Source organism: Phyllobates terribilis, unplaced genomic scaffold (assembly GCF_046119375.1).
Source record: "Phyllobates terribilis strain yellow unplaced genomic scaffold, ASM4611937v1 Scaffold_4__5_contigs__length_816908805, whole genome shotgun sequence".
Lineage (NCBI taxonomy): Eukaryota > Metazoa > Chordata > Amphibia > Anura > Dendrobatidae > Phyllobates > Phyllobates terribilis.
Window position 1 is genome coordinate 619,211,254 of NW_027362764.1, and position 20,534 is coordinate 619,231,787.

General features: G+C 42.4%; 1 protein-coding gene across 2 annotated transcripts in view; it reads left to right on the plus strand.

The window, feature by feature from the left end:
- RP1 (RP1 axonemal microtubule associated) overlaps nt 1-20,534 on the plus strand; it is a 1,013,486-nt gene that overhangs the window by 508,274 nt on the left and 484,678 nt on the right. For both annotated transcript variants that reach the window (XM_073679301.1, XM_073679302.1), the window contains exons 27-29: nt 5,726-5,880; nt 10,049-10,127; nt 14,443-14,524. In XM_073679301.1, coding sequence (XP_073535402.1) covers nt 5,726-5,880; nt 10,049-10,127; nt 14,443-14,524 — 316 coding nt within the window. The remainder of the gene's footprint in view (nt 1-5,725; nt 5,881-10,048; nt 10,128-14,442; nt 14,525-20,534) is intronic.

Genomic DNA, 20,534 nt, shown 5'->3' on the forward strand with positions numbered 1-20,534 from the left:
AGCCACATATGGGGTATTGACACTTTTAGAAGAAATTGTGTGACACATTTCGGCACCATTTTTACCCATTGCCCTGTGTGAAAATGTAAAATCTGAGGGTAAAACATTTTTTTGTGGTAAAAATATAATTATGCTTTTTTCACTGCCCAATGGTATAAATTTAAAAATTAAAAAATGCTCACTACTTCCCTAGATGAATTCCTTGAGAGGTGTAGTTTACAAAATGGGGTCACTTGTGGGGGTTTCTGCTGTTTTGGCATGTCAGCGACTCTTCAAATGTGACATGGTGTCTGCTGCCTATCCCAGCCAACATAGCGCTTCTTTCTCTTCCGAACCCTGCCGTACACCAAAGCAGTGGTTTTCCCCCACATATGGGGTATCGGCGTACTCAGGAGAAATTGTACAACAAATTTCATGGTGCAATTTATCCTGTTACCCTTATGATAATGCAAAATTAGGGAATGAAAAACATTTTTTATGGGAAAAATGTGAAAATTTTATTTTTACGGCTCAATATTATAAACTTCTGTGAAGCAGCTGGGGGTGCAAGGTGCTCACCACACATCTAGATAAGTTCCCTAAGGGGTATAGTTTCCAAAATGGTGGCACTTGTGGGGGGTTTCCACTGTTTAGGCACATTAGGGGCTCCCCAAATGTGACATGGCGTCCGCTAATTATTCAAACAAATTTTACATTCAAAAAGTCAAATGGCGCTCCTTCCCTTTCAAACCCTGCCATGTGCCCAAACAGTAATTTGCCTCCACATATGGGGTATCGGCGTGTTCAGGAGAAATTGCACAACAAATTTCATGGTGCAATTTATCCTGTTACCCTTATGATAATACAAAATTAGGGAATGAAAAACATTTTTTGAGGGAAAAATGTGAAAATTTTATTTTTACGGCTCAATATTATAAACTTCTGTGAAGCAGCTGGGGGTGCAAGGTGCTCACCACACATCTAGATAAGTTCCCTAAGGGGTCTAGTTTCCAAAATGGTGGCACTTGTGGGGGGTTTCCGCTGTTTAGGCACATTAGGGGCTCCCCAAATGTGACATGGCGTCCGCTAATTATTCAAACAAATTTTACATTCAAAAAGTCAAATGGCGCTCCTTCCCTTTCAAACCCTGCCATGTGCCCAAACAGTAATTTGCCTCCACATATGGGGTATCAGCGTGTTCAGGAGAAATTGCACAACAAATTTCATGGTGCAATTTATCCTGTTACCCTTATGATAATACAAAATTAGGGAATGAAAAACATTTTTTGAGGGAAAAATGTGAAAATTTTATTTTTACGGCTCAATATTATAAACTTCTGTGAAGCAGCTGGGGGTGCAAGGTGCTCACCACACATCTAGATAAGTTCCCTAAGGGGTCTAGTTTCCAAAATGGTGGCACTTGTGGGGGGTTTCCACTGTTTAGGCACATTAGGGGCTCCCCAAATGTGACATGGCGTCCGCTAATTATTCAAACAAATTTTACATTCAAAAAGTCAAATGGCGCTCCTTCCCTTTCAAACCCTGCCATGTGCCCAAACAGTAATTTGCCTCCACATATGGGGTATTAGCGTGTTCAGGAGAAATTGCATAACAAATTTCATGGTGCAATTTATCCTATTACCCTTATGATAATGCAAAATTAAGGGATGAAAAACGGTTTTGTGGGAAAAATGTGAAAATTTTATTTTTACAGCTCAATATTATAAACTTCTGTGAAGCACCTTGGGGTTCAAGGTGCTCACCACACATCTAGATAAGTTCCCTAAGGGGTCTAGTTTCCAAAATGGTGTCACTTGTGGGGGGTTTCCACTGTTAAGGCACATCAGGAGCTCTCCAAACGCAACATGGCGTCCGCTAATTATTCAGACAAATTTTACATTCAAAAAGTCTAATGGCGCTCCTTCCCTTCCGAACCCTGCCGTGCGCCCAAACAGTGGTTTTCCCTCACATATGGGGTATCAGCACGCTCAAGAGAAATTGCACAAAAAAATTTGGGGTCCATTTTTTCATGTTACCCCTGTGAAAATAAAAAAATTGGGTCTAAAGTAACATTTTTGTGAAAAAAGTTAAATGTTAATTTTTTTCTTCCACATTCCAAAAATTCCTGTGAAGCACCTGAAGGGTTAATAAAGTTCTTGAATGTGGTTTTGAGCACCTTGAGGGGTGCAGTTTTTAGAATGGTGTCACTTTTGGGTATTTTCAGTCATAAAGACCCCTCAAAGTGACTTCAAATATGATGTGGTCCCTAAAAAAATGTTTTTGTAAATTTTGTTGGAAAAATGAGAAATCGCTGGTCAACTTTTAACCCTTATAGCTCCCTAACAAAAAAAAATTTGGGTTCCAAAATTGTGCTGATGTAAAGTAGACATGTGGGAAATGTTATTTATTAACTATTTTGTGTGACATATCTCTCTGATTTAAGGGCATGAAAATTCAAAGTTTGAAAATTGCAAAATTTTCTAAATTTTCGCCAAATTTCCGATTTTTTCACAAATAAACGCAAGTGATATCGAATTTTACCACTATCATGAAGTACAATATGTCACGAAAAAACAATCTCAGAATCAGGGGAATACGTTGAAGCGTTCCAGGGTAATTACTTCATAAACTGGCAGTGGTCAGAATTGAAAAAATTGGCCCGGTCACGAAGGCAAAAACAGGCTCTGGCGCGAAGTGGTTAAAACAAGAATGTGGAGGGATCAGGTGTAATTGGCCTTTGCACCCTAAGAAAAATGCAGGTCATTCAAATGCAGGTCATTTAAAAATTTCTCTCTATGGAAGTAATGTCTTGTTCTGGAAGATCTGGGTTTGTTTGATAACATTAAGGTATTGTATTTTCTTAGCGGCATCTCTTGTGATAATTCTATTCAGATATTTCTTTGCTTATGTCTTCATTTTGCTATACTTAGTCAGGACATTCATATGGACTAGTTAATAGCTTAGCAAACATGTACTTGATCCATGCACACTGTTCTGCACGTCACAGTAAGTGTTATAATTGCAATTGCAAGCTGCACAAATGGACCATAAGTATCACCTAGAACGCAGCAGATTGTCCTCCCCTGTTTAATCTCTAGCAGTCTCCAGAATCCAACTAATTGCAAAAGGACGTCAGCATTCTCCAAAATCAGACTTCTTTATTCAAAGCATTGAAAAAAGGCTTGTGATAAGCCAAAACATTACACAGTATTGCTGTACTGTATTGAGCTTTGAATAAAGAAGCCTGATTTTGGAGAATGCTGACGTCCTTTTGCAGTTTGTTAGCACAGTAAGTATATTGAAGCAGTATTTCAGGATCGCTGTATTGCACGTGGTACCATCATGAAACAGATGCATGAATACCCTGTTTGCGGTGTCAGGAAAATCTCCCAATACATACAGCAGTATATGTAGCCCACAGACTTTAAAGAAGCCCTGCCATGAAGATTATTTTTTTTAATAAATATGTGTATATATGTACAGTACAGACCAAAAGTTTGGACACACCTTCTCATTTAAAGATTTTTCTGTATTTTCATAACTATGAAAATTGTACATTCACACTGAAGGCATCAAAACTATGAATTAACACATGTGGAATTATATACTTAACAAAAAAGTGTGAAACAACTGAAAATATGTCTTATATTCTAGGTTCTTCAAAGTAGCCACCTTTTGCTCTGATGACTGCTTTGCACACTCTTGGCATTCTCTTGATGAGCTTCAAGAGGTAGTCACCGGAAATGGTCTTCCAACAAACTTGAAGGAGTTCCCAGAGATGCTTAGCACTTGTTGGCCCTTTTGCCTTCACTCTGCGGTCCAGCTCACCCCAAACCATCTCGATTGGGTTCAGGTCTGGTGACTGTGGAGGCCAGGTCATCTGGCGTACCACCCCATCACTCTCCTTCTTGGTCAAATAGCCCTTACACAGCCTGGAGGTGTGTTTGGGGTCATTGTTCTGTTGAAAAATAAATGATGGTCCAACTAAACACAAACCGGATGGAATAGCATGCTGCTGCAAGATGCTGTGGTAGCCAATGCTGGTTCAGTATGCCTTCAATTTTGAATACATCCCCAACAGTGTTACCAGCAAAGCACCATCACACCTCCTCTTCCATGCTTCACGGTGGGAACCAGGCATGTGGAGTCCATCTATTCACCTTTTCTGCGTCGCACAAAGACACGGTGGTTGGAACCAAAGATCTCAAATTTGGACTCATCAGACCAAAGCACAGATTTCCATTGGTCTAATGTCTATTCCTTGTGTTCTTTAGCCCAAACAAGTCTCTTCTGCTTGTTGCCTGTCCTTAGCAGTGGTTTCCTAGCAGCTATTTTACCATGAAGGCCTGCTGCACAAAGTCTCCTCTTAACAGTTGATGTAGAGATGTGTCTGCTGCTAGAACTCTGTGTGGCATTGACCTGGTCTCTAATCTGAGCTGCTGTTAACCTGCGATTTCTGAGGCTGGTGACTCGGATATAGTTATCCTCAGAAGCAGAGGTGACTCTTGGTCTTACTTTCCTGGGGCGGTCCACATGTGAGCCAGCTTCTATGTAGCACTTGATGGTTTTTGCAACTGCACTTGGGGACACTTTCAAAGTTTGCCCAATTTTTCAGACTGACTGATCTTCATTTCTTAAAGTAATGATGGCCACTCGTTTTTCTTTACTTAGCTGCTTTTTTCTTGCCATAATATAAATTCTAACAGTCTATTCAGTAGGACTATCAGCTGAGTATCCACCTGACTTCTGCACAACATAACTGATGGTCCCAACCCCATTTATAAGGCAAGAAATCCCACTTATTAAACCTGACAGGGCACACCTGTGAAGTGAAAACCATTTCCGGTGACTACCTCTTGAAGCTTATCAAGAGAATGCCAAGAGTGTGCAAAGCAGTCATCAAAGCAAAAGGTGGCTACTTTGAAGAACCTAGAATAGAAGACATATTTTCAGTTGTTTCACACTTTTTTGTTAAGTATATAATTCCACTTGTGTTAATTCATAGTTTCGATGCCTTCAGTGTGAATGTACAATTTTCATAGTCATGAAAATACAGAAAAATCTTTAAATGAGAAGGTGTGTCCAAACTTTGGGTCTGTACTTTATGTGTATGTAGTGTAGTATATGTGTTAATAAACTCACCTATTGCCGCATTCTCTGGGATCCAGCACTGTTTTGTTCCTCTTGTCAGTGTCATCACCGCAATTCAGACTCTCCGGGTCATACTGCGCTCTTTGTGACCCAGAAGTGGCTTTTACAATGTAAGTCTATGGAGCGTCAGAACGAGGCTCCATAGGCTTTGATTGTAAAAGAGACTTCGGCTCACACATAGGGCACAAAGTGATCCGAAGAGTCTGATCTCCGGTGACGTCACTGAGAAGAGGAGCAGAACAGCACTAGATCATGGAGAAGATGGAGGTAGGGGAGTATATTAAACACATACATTTTACATTACATGCATATATACACACATTTAACGAACAAAATATTCATGGGAGTGCCTCTTAAATGGGCCATTTCTTTTCCAAAAAAGGTGTTCCTTTGGAGTATGTTTGGCTGGGATACTTCGGGAGGCCACAATCTCAACTGTGATAGAAAAACATGGTTGACTTCTCTTTATAATACAACTGTGTGGAAAACATTGATATACATATACTTATATTTAGTGATAAATTTAACCACTATAATAAAGTAAATGCTTCTATCCAATGCATCTAAAAAATGTCATTCATCTTTTTGTTTTAAGTGTTGGACTATGAAATTCAAGTTTACACAGGAGGCATATCTGATGCCGATGCTGAATCCAAAGTTTACATCAATGTCTTTGGGACCAGAGGAGATTCTGGGAGACGGAAGTTACATAAATCCAAATTCCAAACTGGGAAATTTCAGAAAGGGCAGGTAAAATATTTTCAACATCTTTTTGATATTTCATTGAGAATTATCAGAAGAAATCTTTGTTGGAGCTGTAAAAGTGTACAGTCCTAGTGAATTCAATGTGAGTGCTGTCAGCATACCTTGGAGATAAGGCCAAGGGGTATGGCTCTCCATAGAGATCTGTGTATCTCCGTGATCATAGGGTCCAGGCGTACAGACTGCAAATGATGCCATCTCAAAGACAAGTGTGAGGAAATAAAATGAAACAGTAGCCATTTATATGCTCTAATCTAAAAACATCTGCATCTAGGAAATAGTCAACCGTACAGTCAAGACCACCTAAGGAACTGTTGTTCATTTACCTAACCCTAGAGGTGTGTGCATCAGATCCTCAATGAGCAGCTGTATATTGGTTGATTATTCAAACACTGCAGATAACGACCTAATCTTGTAATAAGTATATTATGTATTGTAAATAGTGTTGAGCATTAAGATACTGAAATATCGGGTATCGACCGATATTCGCGGTATCGGAGTTCCGATACTGAGTTCCGATACTTTTAGAATATCGAATACCGGAATCGGAAGTTCCCATAATGCCTGCGCTCTGCAGTGTCTCTGAAGGATGACAAGCTGGATGGCAGCGCTCAGCTTACTGTACTTGTCATTTAGTGTTAAAGGATTTATTAAAAAAAATAATAGTGTTTTCATGCACCGTCTCTTTAAAAAAGCAGGCCAGCAATTCAGCATCGGTACCCGACAATTTAGAACACAAAGAATAGAGCATCACACATAGATTAGATACATAGAAATATGTCAGTCACATATATAAGAAGTACAGTGATAGTGTTGATTACTGTACTTGTCATTTAGTGTTAAAATAAAGGATTTATTAAAAAAAAAATTGGCGTGGGGTTCCCCGTAATTTTAGTCTCTAGCGGAGGTTAAGCAGACGGCTGGGGCAGATGTTTGAAGCCTGGGAAGGGGGTAATACCCACGGAGCTTCCCAGGCTACTAATATCAGCCCCCAGCTGAATACCTAGCCTTTACTAGCTATTAAAATGGGGGACCCCCAAAAAAATGACGTGGGGTTCCCCCTATTTTAATAGCTAGCAAAGGCTAGGCAGACAGCTGGGGGCTGATATTAATAGCCCAGGAAGGGTGCCATGAATATTGGCCCCCTCCCAGGCTAGAAACACCAGCCGGCAGCCGCCCCAGAAATGGCGCATCCATAGGATGCGCCAGTTCTGGCACTTAGCCTCGCTCTTTCCACTGCCCTGTAGCGGTGGCAGTGGGGTAATAGGGCTGGGGTTGATGTCAGCTTATAATGCCAGCTGACATCAAGCCCAGGTTAGTAATGGAGAGGCGTCTATAAGACACCCCCATTACTAACCCCATAGTCAAAGTTAAAAAAAAACACAAACACCCAGAATAAAGTCATTTAATTGAAATAAACACACAATTCTTTATTGTTCTAAATTAAACCATACTTACCATCACGCCCATTCCAGCTGAAGCCAATGTCTTCTGAAATAAAAGTAAAATAATAAACCAACTTCATCCTTACCTTTCCATGGTTCCCAGGACGGCTCCAGCTCTGCTACATTCACATGACAGGCTGGATCGCAGCCGAAAGCTGCCATCCAGCTTGCCATGCCGCAGACACTGAGAAGCGCAGGCATGCTTGCGCTCCTCTGTGTCTGGCTGTGACGGCATAAAGATGAGCCGAGGTCATGTCCAATGAACTCGGCTCACCTCATGCACATCACTGACAGCATGGGAAAATTCTCCTGCGCTTGCAGTGAGCGCAGGGGAATTCTCTCACACTCACTGCAAGCGCAGGAGATTTCTCCCACACTGTCAGTGACGTGCATGAGGTGAGCTGAGTTCATTGGACATGAACTCGGCTCATCTGGATGCTGTCACAGCCAGACACTGAGGAGCGCAAGCATGCCTGCGCTTCTCAGTGTCTGCGGCATGGCAAGCTGGATGGCAGCTTTCGGCTGTGATCCAGCCTGACATGTGAATGTAGCAGAGCTGGAGCCGTCCTGAGAACCATGTAAAGGTAAGGATGAGGTTGCTTTATTATTTTACTTTTATTGCAGAAGACATTGGCTTCAGCTGGAATTGGCGTGATGGTAAGTATGGTTTAATTTAGAACATTAAAAAATTGTGTGTTTATTTCAATTAAAGGACTTTATTCTGGGTGTTGTGTTTTTTTAAATACTTTACTAGAAATTCATGGCGGTCATGTCTAATATTGGCGTGACCCCATGAATTTCGGGCTTAGTGCCAGCTGATAATGCCAAGCTGGCCTTAACCCCTTTATTACCCAGTGAGCCACCGCACCAGGGCCCTGGATGAGTTGGTTACAGCGCCAGAAGATGGCGCTTCTATGAACGCGCCATTTTTTGGGGTGGCTGCGGACTGCAATTTGCAGCGTGGGGGGGGGGGCAGAAAGCTTGGGCCTCCCTGCGCTGCGGATTCCAGCCCCCAGCTGCTTAGTTGTACCTGGCTGGACACAAAAATAGGGCGAAGCCCCACGTATTTTTTTTTAAATTATTTCATGAAATTCATGAAATAATTAAAAAAAGGGCTTCCCTGTATTTTTGTTTCCAGCCAGGTACAATAGGCATCTGGTGGTTGGGGGCAGCCCGTTTCTGCCTGCTGTACCTGGCTGGACACAAAAATAGGGCGAAGCCCCACGGCAATTTTTTTAAAATTATTTTATGAAATTCATGAAATAATTAAAAAAAGGGCTTCCCTGTATTTTTGTTTCCAGCCAGGTGCAATAGGCATCTGGTGGTTGGGGGCAGCCCTTTCCTGCCTGCCGTCCTGGGAACCATGGAAAGGTAAGGATGATGTTGGTTTATTATTTTACTTTTATTGCAGAAGACATTGGCTTCAGCTGGAATGGGCGTGATGGTAAGTATGGTTCAATTTAGAACAATAAAGAATTGTGTGTTTATTTCAATTAATGGACTTTTTTCTGGGCGTTTGTGTTTTTTTTTAACTTTGACTATGGGGTTAGTAATGGGGGTGTCTTATAGACGCCTCTCCATTACTAACCTGGGCTTGATGTCAGCTGGCATTATAAGCTGACATCAACCTCAGCCCTATTACCCCACTGCCACCGCTACAGGGCAGTGAGAAGAGCGAGGCTAAGTGCCAGAATTGGCGCATCCTATGGATGCGCCATTTCTGGGGTGGCTGACGGCTGGTGTTTCTAGCCTGGGAGGGGGCTATTATTCATGGCACCCTTCCTGGGCTATTAATATCAGCCCCCAGCTGTCTGCCTAGCCTTTGCTAGCTATTAAAATAGGGTGGACCCCACGTCATTTTTTTGGGGGTCCCCCATTTTATTAGCTAGTAAAGGCTAGGTATTCAGCTGGGGGCTGACATTAGTAGCCTGGGAAGCTCTGTGGGTATTACCCCCTTCCCAGGCTTCACACATCTGCCCCAGCCGTCTGCTTAACCTCCGCTAGAGACTAAAATTACGGGGAACCCCACGCCAATTTTTTTTAAAATAACTCCTTTATTTTAACACTAAATGACAAGTACAGTAATCAACACTATCACTGTACTTCTTATATATGTGACTGACATGTTTCTATGTATCTAATCTATGTGTGATCCTCTATTCTTTGTGTTCTAAATTGTCGGGTACCGATGCTGAATTGCCGGCCGGCTTTTTTAAAGAGACGGTGCATGAAAACACTATTATTTTTTAAATAAATCCTTTAACACTAAATGACAAGTACAGTAAGCAACACTGTCACTGTACTTCTTATGTATGTGACTGACATGTTTCTATCTATCTAATCTATGTGTGATGCTCTATTCTTTCTGTTCTAAATTGTCGGGTACCGGTGTATGCCGCTGCTGAATTGCCGGCTTTTCATGTAATACATTCTACATTATTCTTAGTTGCTTTCCTTCATGTAGAATTAACCTACAAGGAAAGAAAGGGTTTATTTTCATTCCGATATTTGTGTCCCATTGACTTGCATTGGTTTCCGGTATCGGAATCGGTGATATCCGATATTTTTTGGGTATCGGTCCGATCCAATCCGATATTTCCCAATATCGGAAGGTATCGCTCAACACTAATTGTGAAACAATTTTCTAATGTAATAACTTATTTTGTATGGAAATGGAAAATTATATATCTCATTTATTACTCTTTTTCTAGGTCGATATATTTTGCATTCAAGTGGTTTCATTGGGAGAACTGCAGAAAATCCAGATGAGCTGTGATGGAAGTAAACATGGTACTGCATGCCGACATATGCACGTATATCAACTTATCATAATATAAAGTACTGGTACAGAAATGAGAATACTAGGTCATAGCAATACACAGATTTGTAGTGAAATCTGAAAATGCATTAAAAATAAGCTTCAAGTTTCTCATTTGTCCATTGGTTGCGTCTGGTATTGTAGCATCAACTTCACTGACGTGAATAGAGCAGAGCTGCAATACTACTCAAAACCTGTAGACAGGTATGAGGCTATTTCTGGAAATTAGCAGCAATGTTTTTCTTATCAAGTACAGCCCCTTTAACGATAAAAAAAAAATTGTCAGTTTATAAAAAATGTATGCTAAATTGCATCCAACAACACTGGTCAATATAGGGCCACCTCCTCTTTCTTTTGTTGCTGGTTTAGTGAGTACATTGTTTAAGAGGTTGTTGGGGCATATACTGTAATATTGATGACCTACCCTTAGGATAGATCTATAATATCAGATCAGTAGGGGTCTCTTACCTGGCTCCCTTGCCGTTCTTAGCTCCAGCAGTGGCCGGATGTCAACATTGAACAGAGCAGTACAAAGCAGCTGCATTCAATGTGTAGGGCCGCAAGAGAACTGCAGATCAGCTCCTGTTCTAAATAGGAGCGGGCATGCAGTATCCCACAGCGGTCACTAAACAATAAGTGGAGCTGTGTTATTATACTATGTTCAGTGTTTACGTCTAGTTGCCATCAGTAGGGGTTCCAGGTGTTAGTCCCCCACTGATCTGATATTTATGATCCATCCTAAGGATAAGTCATCAATGTTTTATGCTCTGACAACCCATATAACTTAAAAAGGTTTTCATGGCATTGGTTAATTAAAAATGATGTGCTATACTACAAAAAGTTCCCCAGACATTCAGTTTTGGGCAGGATGTGGAAATTACACGTATGTATGTAGATAATTTAAAATTACAAACTTATTACATGAAATCACATTTACATCTTGAATTCAAAATTCATAGTCAATCTGAAGGATCTGCAGAGCCAAGAATTCGTTTTCCATGTATATGTAGAATTCATGTTTTTCAGTAAGTGAACACACACCCATTATTGTCTATAGGCGTGTTTATATATCTCAAAAAAATCATTTTCTTAGCTTAAAAATGTAGCTTTAATTTTGTAAATTTGAAAAAAAATTGCACTTAATTTTTTTTAAAGAATTCGATAAAGGCTATGTTTTTTACTAAGAAAAATATTCTTACTTTAAGGGCGCAGTCAGACGGACCTATAACACGGACGACGACCACATCGCAGTGCACGGACTGACTGGTGGCTCTCCTGAACCGAGCGTGACAGCTGTATAGAAATACTTGATGTTGTCACAATCGAGTCAAGAGAGCCGCCTGCCAGTCCGTGCAGTGCGATACGATCGCTGGCTGTGTTATACGTCCTTCTGACTACACCCTAATGGGATTAGTCACAAGACTATAGTACTGTAGACACAGCCAGGGATGGATTAAGAGTAGCAAGGGCCCCGGGCAGTTTAGAAGGCGCGGGCCCCCCCCCCACACCTGATTTATCACGTGACATGTCACATGATCCCCTGTGATAGATCATGTGATAGTTCACGTGAAATTAATTTGGCACAATATTAATTATAATTTTTTTTAGGCTGTGTGCCCACTATGCGTTTTTTAAGCGTTTCCGCAGCGGCAATTCCGCTGCAGAAACACTTAAAAAACGCTTGGTAGAAGGCCTGCCATGTTCCCCAATGATAATCCGCATGTGCTGTGCACACGTTGCGGAAATTTCCGCTGCGTATTATCATTGCGGAAAAAATCCGCAGCATTACCAATTATTTTGCGGAAGCGCAACGTTTTCGCCGCCATTGACTTGCATTGGAACGCATGGAATCCACATCACAGCATCTGTACATGCAGAATCCATGTGTTTCAATGTGCGGATGGTACCCGGGTTTGGAGAAGAGGAGACTCTCCTCTGGACCCGGGTACCATAGAACCTGTAAAAAAAGAATAAAATAAAAAATAAATATTATACTTACCTTCTGATGGCCTCCGGTGTCTTTATCCGATGCGTCCTGGCTTGCCGGCAGCTCGTGATGGTCTGACAAGGACCTGCCGTGACGTTATTTCGACCACTGTCGTCGGCAGGCCATCAGAAGGTAAGTATATATTTTTTATTTTTTACCATTCTTTTACTGTCACACTATATAAATCCATGCTGGTTGCATGGATTTATATAGTCCAGCATGGATTTATATAGTGCGACCAAGTTGTCAAGCACTTTCCAAGTCATGCTAAAATCGCTTGGAAAGCCCTTGTCATCCCGCATGCAGAAATGCATGTGAAGAACGTTTCACTTCCGCTTGTCCCTGGCAGGAAAAACACATGTACAATCCGCATGTACAATCCGCATGCGTTTTTTCTGCCAGGGAGATGCAGAAACGCTCTAAAAATATCCGGAGCATTTCTGCATCGTGGGCACATAGCCTTACATTAATTGTATAACTCAATATGGAGCACATATAGCCATCTATACACAGCAGGAGGCCGCACGTAGCTATCTATACACAGCGGGAGACCGCACGGCGCCATCTATACACAACAGGGGGCCACACGGCGCCATCTATACACAGCGGGGGGCTGCACGGTGCCATCTATACACAGCGGGGGGCCGCATGGTGCCATCTATACACAGCGGGAGGCCGCACGGTGCCATCTATACACAGCAGGGGGCCGTACGGTGCCATCTATACACAGCAGGGGGCCGTACGGTGCCATCTATACACAGCGGGGGGGCGCACGGCGCCATCTATACACAGCGGGAGGCCGCACGGCGCCATCTATACACAGTGGGAGGCCGCATGGCGTTCCCCCCAGAGATAGCAGGAGGCCGCACGGCGCCATCTATACTGAGCAGGAGGCTGCACGCAGTCACGCACACACACAAACATATACAGACATACACATACATACATACACGCATAAACACATTTGAAACACAAAAATACATATAAACAGACATCACACAATTATGTCTGCCTGCACACACACTCACTCAATCACACACACACTCACTTTCACACACTCTCACACACTCACCATTCCCTGGCTCCGCTCCAGTCCTCCTGCTCCTCTCCGATGCAGGCCGCAGCACTGTAGGCCGGGCGCCCACTGCATGACGTCACAGCTAGGAGACACGGCCACACACAGGGCAGTGTCTCCTAGCTGTGACGCGGCCGTGCCAGGACAGGGAAGTTAACTGCTGCAGTGCTGGCCCGGCCGAAGAAGAAGTAGCGGCCGTGCACTGCTGCGGGGGGAGCAGTCCGGGGGCCCCCCCGCCACTGTCTGCCTGTATTCCACGTCCCTGTGTATGCTGGGCCCTGCCTGACGTCATGTGGCAGGGCGGTCCCAGCATCATTCAAACTGCCCGCCCCGGTGGATCTGCAGCTGGCCGGATGGGTGCGGTTGCGTGATGCAGCGTGTCTGTGAGTGGCTGCTTTGAACTCTGGGACCACCCTGCTTGACGTCATGTGGCAGGGCGGTCCCAAAGTTCAAAACAGCCACTCACAGACACGCTGGCTGCATCACGCAGCCCTGTATATGCACTAGTTCTGGCGGGAAATTTAAATGATGTTGGGACCGCCCTGCCACATAACGTCAGGCGGGGCGGTACCAACAGCATTTAAACTGCACGCCCGTGCTTGTGAATATACAGCCGCGGCGGCCAGATGGGAGCGTCATGTGGCACTGGCAGGGCGGGGTGACACAGTATGATTCAAACCGCCTACAGCTGCGGGCCCGCAGCGGTGATTATCTAAACCTTCGGCCAGCGCGGCGGTGACCGAAAAAAATGCGCATTATAATAAGAGCAATTCATGGGCCCCCTGGAGCCTCAGGGCCCTGGGCGGTAGCCCATATTGCCCTCATTATAATCCGCCTATGGACACAGCTGCATTCACACAGATCCCTCATTCTTCCAACTGGTGGAGGCACTAGAGATTGGACTATTAACGTATTTTTTTCTAAGGACCGATTCACAAATCTGTGCAAAAAAGCCCACAAGTCTGACTCAAACTGAACAGCCACTTGTATGCCTATGAGGTCGTCAAGTTTGGGACAAGAGACCCGTGGCCAGTCCATGTGGTTCAAGTATAGGCCACAAAACACAGATGAGTGAATCTGGCCTTAGGATGGGCCATTAATTTTCAATTCTAGATGTTAGAAAAAGTTGAGAAGGATAATTATTATGGAAAACAATTTGCAGCGTTCAGAACCCGACAACCACTGCTAAAGATTTACCTGCGTGTTTTATCTTTTTTCACCACAGGGAAGGGTTGGTTCTTGGATAAAGTTGTAATACAATACACTGAAGATGAAAGTACTCACAAAGTTCTGTTTCCATGCAGCAGGTATGTTAGATGACAATAGACTCAATATAACAAAAAGATTTAACAAGATTACAGTGTAAATGTAATATATCAAACAAATCTATGCCAAGCGAAATATCAGCTACCATGAATGTGAGTCTCTAAGAGAAATATAGAGAGTACCAGTGTCACAAGTAGATCTTGGCCAGTGCCGTTAAAAAAAAAAAGTAATATTTTGACTGCTTTTTTTAAATAAAAATCTAAAGTGAAAGGATTACGTGTTTTCCTCGAAGTCCCATTAAAGTTTATTGTAACTAATTCAGCTAGGAATTTGCAGCATGGTCATTAGCGTGCGTACATTTTTTTATCAGAATGTAAATGAGGCATTAAATGCCACATTCGCATGTAAAGCTCGCAGAATTGCATCAGATCCGGTCAGGATTTAGGCACAGAGGGCCTGTTTCATCAACACTTTCACGCCAGAACTCAGGCATAAAAGCTTTGAAAAGTCACAAAATTTATGCGCAACTTAGAGTTGCGGCAAAATTTTGCGACATTTGGCATCTCTACAGCTCTGAAAAAATGGTTTGGAGATGGGACATGACTGGGAGTGGCAGTTGTGTAATGCTACAGCTTGTCTATTTCATGACAAGCTGTGGTGTTCTCTGCACCAGAAATCTCACTCCAGTACCTGACTGGAGTAAGATTTCTGGCTTAACACATAGAGAAGTACACCACTTGTCAAAAGCTCCACCTGCATTTCTTCATGATTCAGGAGCGTCTGACACCAGCACGACCCCTCATCAAGACCAGTGTGAACAACTAGGTCTTCAAGAATCGGGTGCAGAATCTGTAAATCCAGGTCCAACCCACAATGTGTGAACATAGCCAAATACAATACATAATTGACAAAGGGTACAGTCAGTATGTACTGGTAGTATAATTGGTATATTAGGGAATTGCATAGAAAATAAGCAATTTGTATGATGTGCTTGATTCCTAATTTTCCTATTCCTAAAATGTCCAGTGTTGAGAGAGTAGGAGATGCCATTAGCAGTGCTCAGTACATAGCATACTGCAGTAACAGTGGGAAAAAAAGAGTTTTTTCAGCTCACCATTAGATGAATTCCTGTGGCTTTGGGTGTGGACTCCAGGATGGTGCTCGGATAAGGCGGCTGTGGTAATCAACAAAAAAAAAAACCAGTAACAGTGGGTACGGAAAGTAATCAGACCCCTTTAAATTTTTCACTCTGTTTCATTGCAGCCATTTGGTAAATTCTAAAAAGTTTATTTTTTTTCTTATTAAAGTACACTCTGCACCCCATCTTGACTGAAAAAAAAACCCAGAAATGTAGAAAATATTGTATTCAGACCCTTTGCTCAGACACTCATATTTAAGTCACACACTGTCCATTTCCTTGTGACCCTCCTTGAGATGGTTCTACTCCTTCATTGGAGTCCAGCTGTGTTTAATTAAACTGATAGGACTTGATTTGGAAAGGCACACATCTGTCTGTATAAGACCTCACAGCTCACAGTGCATGACAGACCAAATAAGAATCCTGAGCTCAAAGGAACTGCCCAAGGAGCTCAGAGACAGAATTGTGGCAAGGCACAGATCTGGCCAAGGTTACAAAAGAATTTCTGCATTACTCAAGGTTCCTAAGAGCACAGTGGCCTCCATAATCCTTAAATGGAAGAAGTTTGGGACCATCAGAAGTCTTCCTAGACCTGGCCGACCAGCCAAACTGAGCAATCGTGGGAGAAGAGCCTTGGTGAGAGAGGTAAAGAAGAACCCCAAGATCACTGTGGCTGAGCTCCAGAGATGAAGTAGGGAGATGGGAGAAAGTTCCACAAAGTCAACTATTACTGCAACCCTCCGTCAGTTGGGCCTTTATGGCCCGACGGAAGCCTCTCCTCAGTGCAAGACATATGAAAGCCCGCATAGAGTTTGTTCAAAAACACATGCAGGACTCCGAGACTATGAGAAATAAGATTCTCTGGTCTGATGAGACAAAGATAGAACTTTTTGGTGATAATTCTAAGCGGTATGTGTGGAAAAAACCGGGCACTTCTCATCACCTGCCCAATACAATCCCAATAGTGAAACATGGTGGTGGCAGCATCATGCTATGGGGGTGTTTTTCAGCTGCGGGGACAGGACAACTGGTTGCAATTTAAAGAAACATGAATGCGGCCAAGTACAGATATATCCTGGATGAAAACCTCTTCCAGAGTGCTCTGGACCTCAGACTTGGCCGAAGGTTCACCTTCCAACTAGACAATGACCCTAAGCACACAGCTAAAATAACAAAGCAGTGGCTTCAGAACAACTCTGTGACCATTCTTGACTGGCCCAGCCAGAGCCCTGACCTAAACCCAATTGAGCATCTCTGGAGAGACCTGAAAATAGCTGTCCACCAACGTTCACCATCCAACCTGACGGAACTGGAGAGGATCCGCAAGGAAGAATGGCAGAGGATCCCCAACCCAGGTGTGAAAAACTTGTTGCATCATTCCCAAGAAGACTCATGGCTGTATTAGCTCAAAAGGGTGCTTCTACTCAATACTGAGCAAAGGGTCTGAATACTTATGACCATGTGATACTTCAGTTTTTCTTTTTTAATAAATTTGAAAAAAAATAACAGAAATGTAGAAATTTTTGCAGTCAAGATGGGGTGCAGAGTGTACTTTAATGAGAAAAAAATGAACTGTTTAGAATTTACCAAATGGCTGCAATGAAACAAAGAGTGAAAAATTTAAAGGGGTCTGAATACTTTCCATATCCACTGTGTAAATGTCAGTTTTCTAAAGGATTTACAATTACCTCCTCCACTGATTGATGCTTTATATGTCTAATTTCACACCCTTGATCTAAACTGCAATAATGCCTCCTAATAAAATGTGACCTTGCCATTCATCTGCTATGCCGTGTCATTGAGTGAGCATTATTTTGTGGTCAGGGCTAAGCACATTGTACTTCTCTAACAAAGGACAAAGCAAGTGGGAGCCAAAACCAGGTGAGGAACAATAAGAGAAAAGGTATAATAAATGCAGAATTGGTGCCCATGTTTCTATCACCCACTCCTGGTTTTGGCTCCCACTCCTGAGAAAAAATACTGACCAAATACTGATAGTGGGGCCGTGGCCTAATAGTATATATTTAAATGAGTTTTCCCATTACCCACAAACTTTTTTGTCATAAATGTTAGATGACGAGGTCAACAGCTAGTGTCCCCATCAACCCCAAGATGAGGAGGTCTTCACTCCTATATGCCTGATCTGCAGAGCAAAATTGTATGCAAAGGGAATATGGACTGCATTGTTGGGATTTAGAAATGAGCAAATCAATTCAATTCAAAGCAAATAGATTAGAATTTGTGTGGAATTTTTAGAAATTCACTGAATCCGGTAAACTTGAACAATTTGAGATTTGTTTTGCATGAGTCGCCTAAAGTGGCTGCCATTGAACACATTGTGGATGATTGCATTAACTAGTGAAGGAAGACATTACCATGGGTAGGCTTCCACATGATGCCCTGCAGCTGTCGCATCACATGGCATAGTTCAGCCACTCTCTGTATAAAATCAGAAGTAAGAAATGCAGCAGCCATTTTGTGGTGAATCTGGATAGTGAGATAATAAAACTGATACTGATACATAGCTGTGTAATCAAGAACACAGTTGGCTGGTCCTGAGGCCAGAACAGGAGATAGGAGACAAGATAATGGAGCTAACTCCAGTGGTATTGAGCGGAAGATACAGAAAGATATGCATGGGTTAGTGGGGACCCTGGAACGGCAGGCAATGGGGAGAGAGGGTATGTGTGAGCTAGACCTTAATTGTAGAGAAGGAATTCTAGATTGCCAGGCATGGGAAGTGGAGTTCAGGCAGAAGAACAGAAATATTGCAAATATAGGGGTCCAGAGCCTGGTAACTTATATTACTGTTACATACGACATAACAAATGTGCCACTGCATGCATCTGAAGAGTGTACGCCTCTATATAACACAAAAGTTATGTCTACCAAGTCTTGTACCTGCTCTATCCTCTGTACAAATGTTACATCAAGCTTCACAGTAAAAACAGGTTTATTTTTGTAAGGTTGACTGACTCTTTCCATATCTATACTAAAAATTTTAGGTTGTGCCATCCTTAGGTTTTAATCCAAACAAGGAAAGGTTCAGAGAACATACAATCACACATACCATGAAGAACCCACTTTATTAGTGTTTGGGGTCACACGAGAAATTCTCGTCCTGAAGGACCCTTACACTGCCGAAAGCTTACAACATAGCCTTATAGATATGTCCCTTATATCCCACATCTACGATGCCGAATATTAGTGGTTTGTTCACTGCTTTGTCCTTTCATCTACTTCTTGGCTCTGGTGCACAAATTAACTGACAGGTAAGAGCTCCTTAGCTCTATATGATTAGACAGATCTATTAGCTTTCAGGCTTAATCCACTAGACTTAGTAACACACTTTTCAATACACCAGCCTAAGATTGTGTTCACATGTGGCTATGGTGCATTTTTGTCACAATTTTTTTTAAAACAGTGCGTTAAAAGATGCAGCATAACCGAAAACATATGATTGCAGCCTCAAAATGTTTCCACATCAGCTTTGGATTCAGACTATGGCAGATTTGACATGAAGAATAGCTCTGCATGCAAATTATTTCTTCCTTTTAGTATAGCAGAAAACACAGTAGAAACTAATAGACCCCATTACAAGTCAGTGGGGTTCGTTAGGTGCTATTCATGTCTAACATGCAATTGATCTGCCAATATTCTGATTTTAATTATCCAACAAAATGCACAGTATATGCATGAACAAATCCTACCAATTTTGCACCATGTTTTCTTTGCCAGGCCACCTTGTCCCTCCTGCTCCCCTGTTCTCATTCTTTCACATTAGCAACACCTCATTCTTTCAATTTCAGTTCAAGTACACTCTTCTACACATTTTCAAAAGTATTCTAATTCAGAAATGAAATGTGCCATTTCTTAATGATTTTGATGTGCTAAATTCAAGTATCATAATGAAAACTGGCAATAGTCTCTTCTTTCTATGATATCGAAGCGCTTTCTTTTAACTACTACATAAAGTGTCTTGACAATACATAGAAATGTAATTGTTTTCTTTTAAAGCATTATTATTTCTGCGTATATAAAGATGCATGTATAGGAAACTTAGCTGTATTTTAATTCGCTATAATACAGTAAGGTCCAGAGATTTTTGGACAGTGACAAAATCTTCATGATTTAGGCTCTTCGTTAGTGATGAGCGAGTGTATTCATTACTATTCGCTATTCGCATGGATAGTATGGTATTCGGGTTACTCGCTATATTGCGAGTATTTGTGTACTCGCCTTGCTATATTCGGATGTCCAGCCCTGCAGTTTTGGCGCCTCCTTTGCAGCCACTAAACATGCTAGGCTTCTTAGCCAATCATAGTAATGCCGCAGACATCTTGGTTGTGGCATTACTGTGATTGGCTGGCCGCCCAGCCTCATAGGGTCTATTTAAGCCCTGCCGCCGCCATTTTGTGCACATTGCGTCTGGAGCCTGCATTCTATAAGCATAGGGAGAGATCGCAGAGCTGCTAGGGAGAGTGTTTAGGCCTCTTGATAAAACAAAAGCCATTTGTAAGGGCTACCTGCAGTGTATACTAGTTCAGTGTTTAAATGAGCCGCTCACTAGCTCAATAATACCATCAAAAAATAGCTCTTTTCAGAGCTGAAGACACACAACAAAGTCAGAGTACAGGGAGGGAGAGATTGTGTATTAGCTAGGGAGAGGATAAAGTATTCTTCCAGTGTCCAACTTAAAACAGCTTAAAAAAGCATCAGTCTATTTTCCCCGCTGTTTTAGGGGTCAGAACCTGGCTTCTGCTGTCCACATTAGTCCACTTAAAAAGGCGTTTAGTGCCCTACACAAAGCAGTAGTCCAAACATTTCCTACTGCCTGCTACCAAGCACGCACCAGCCCATTTTCCCCACTGTTTTTGGGGTGACAGCATGCCTTCTGTCCACATTAGTCCACT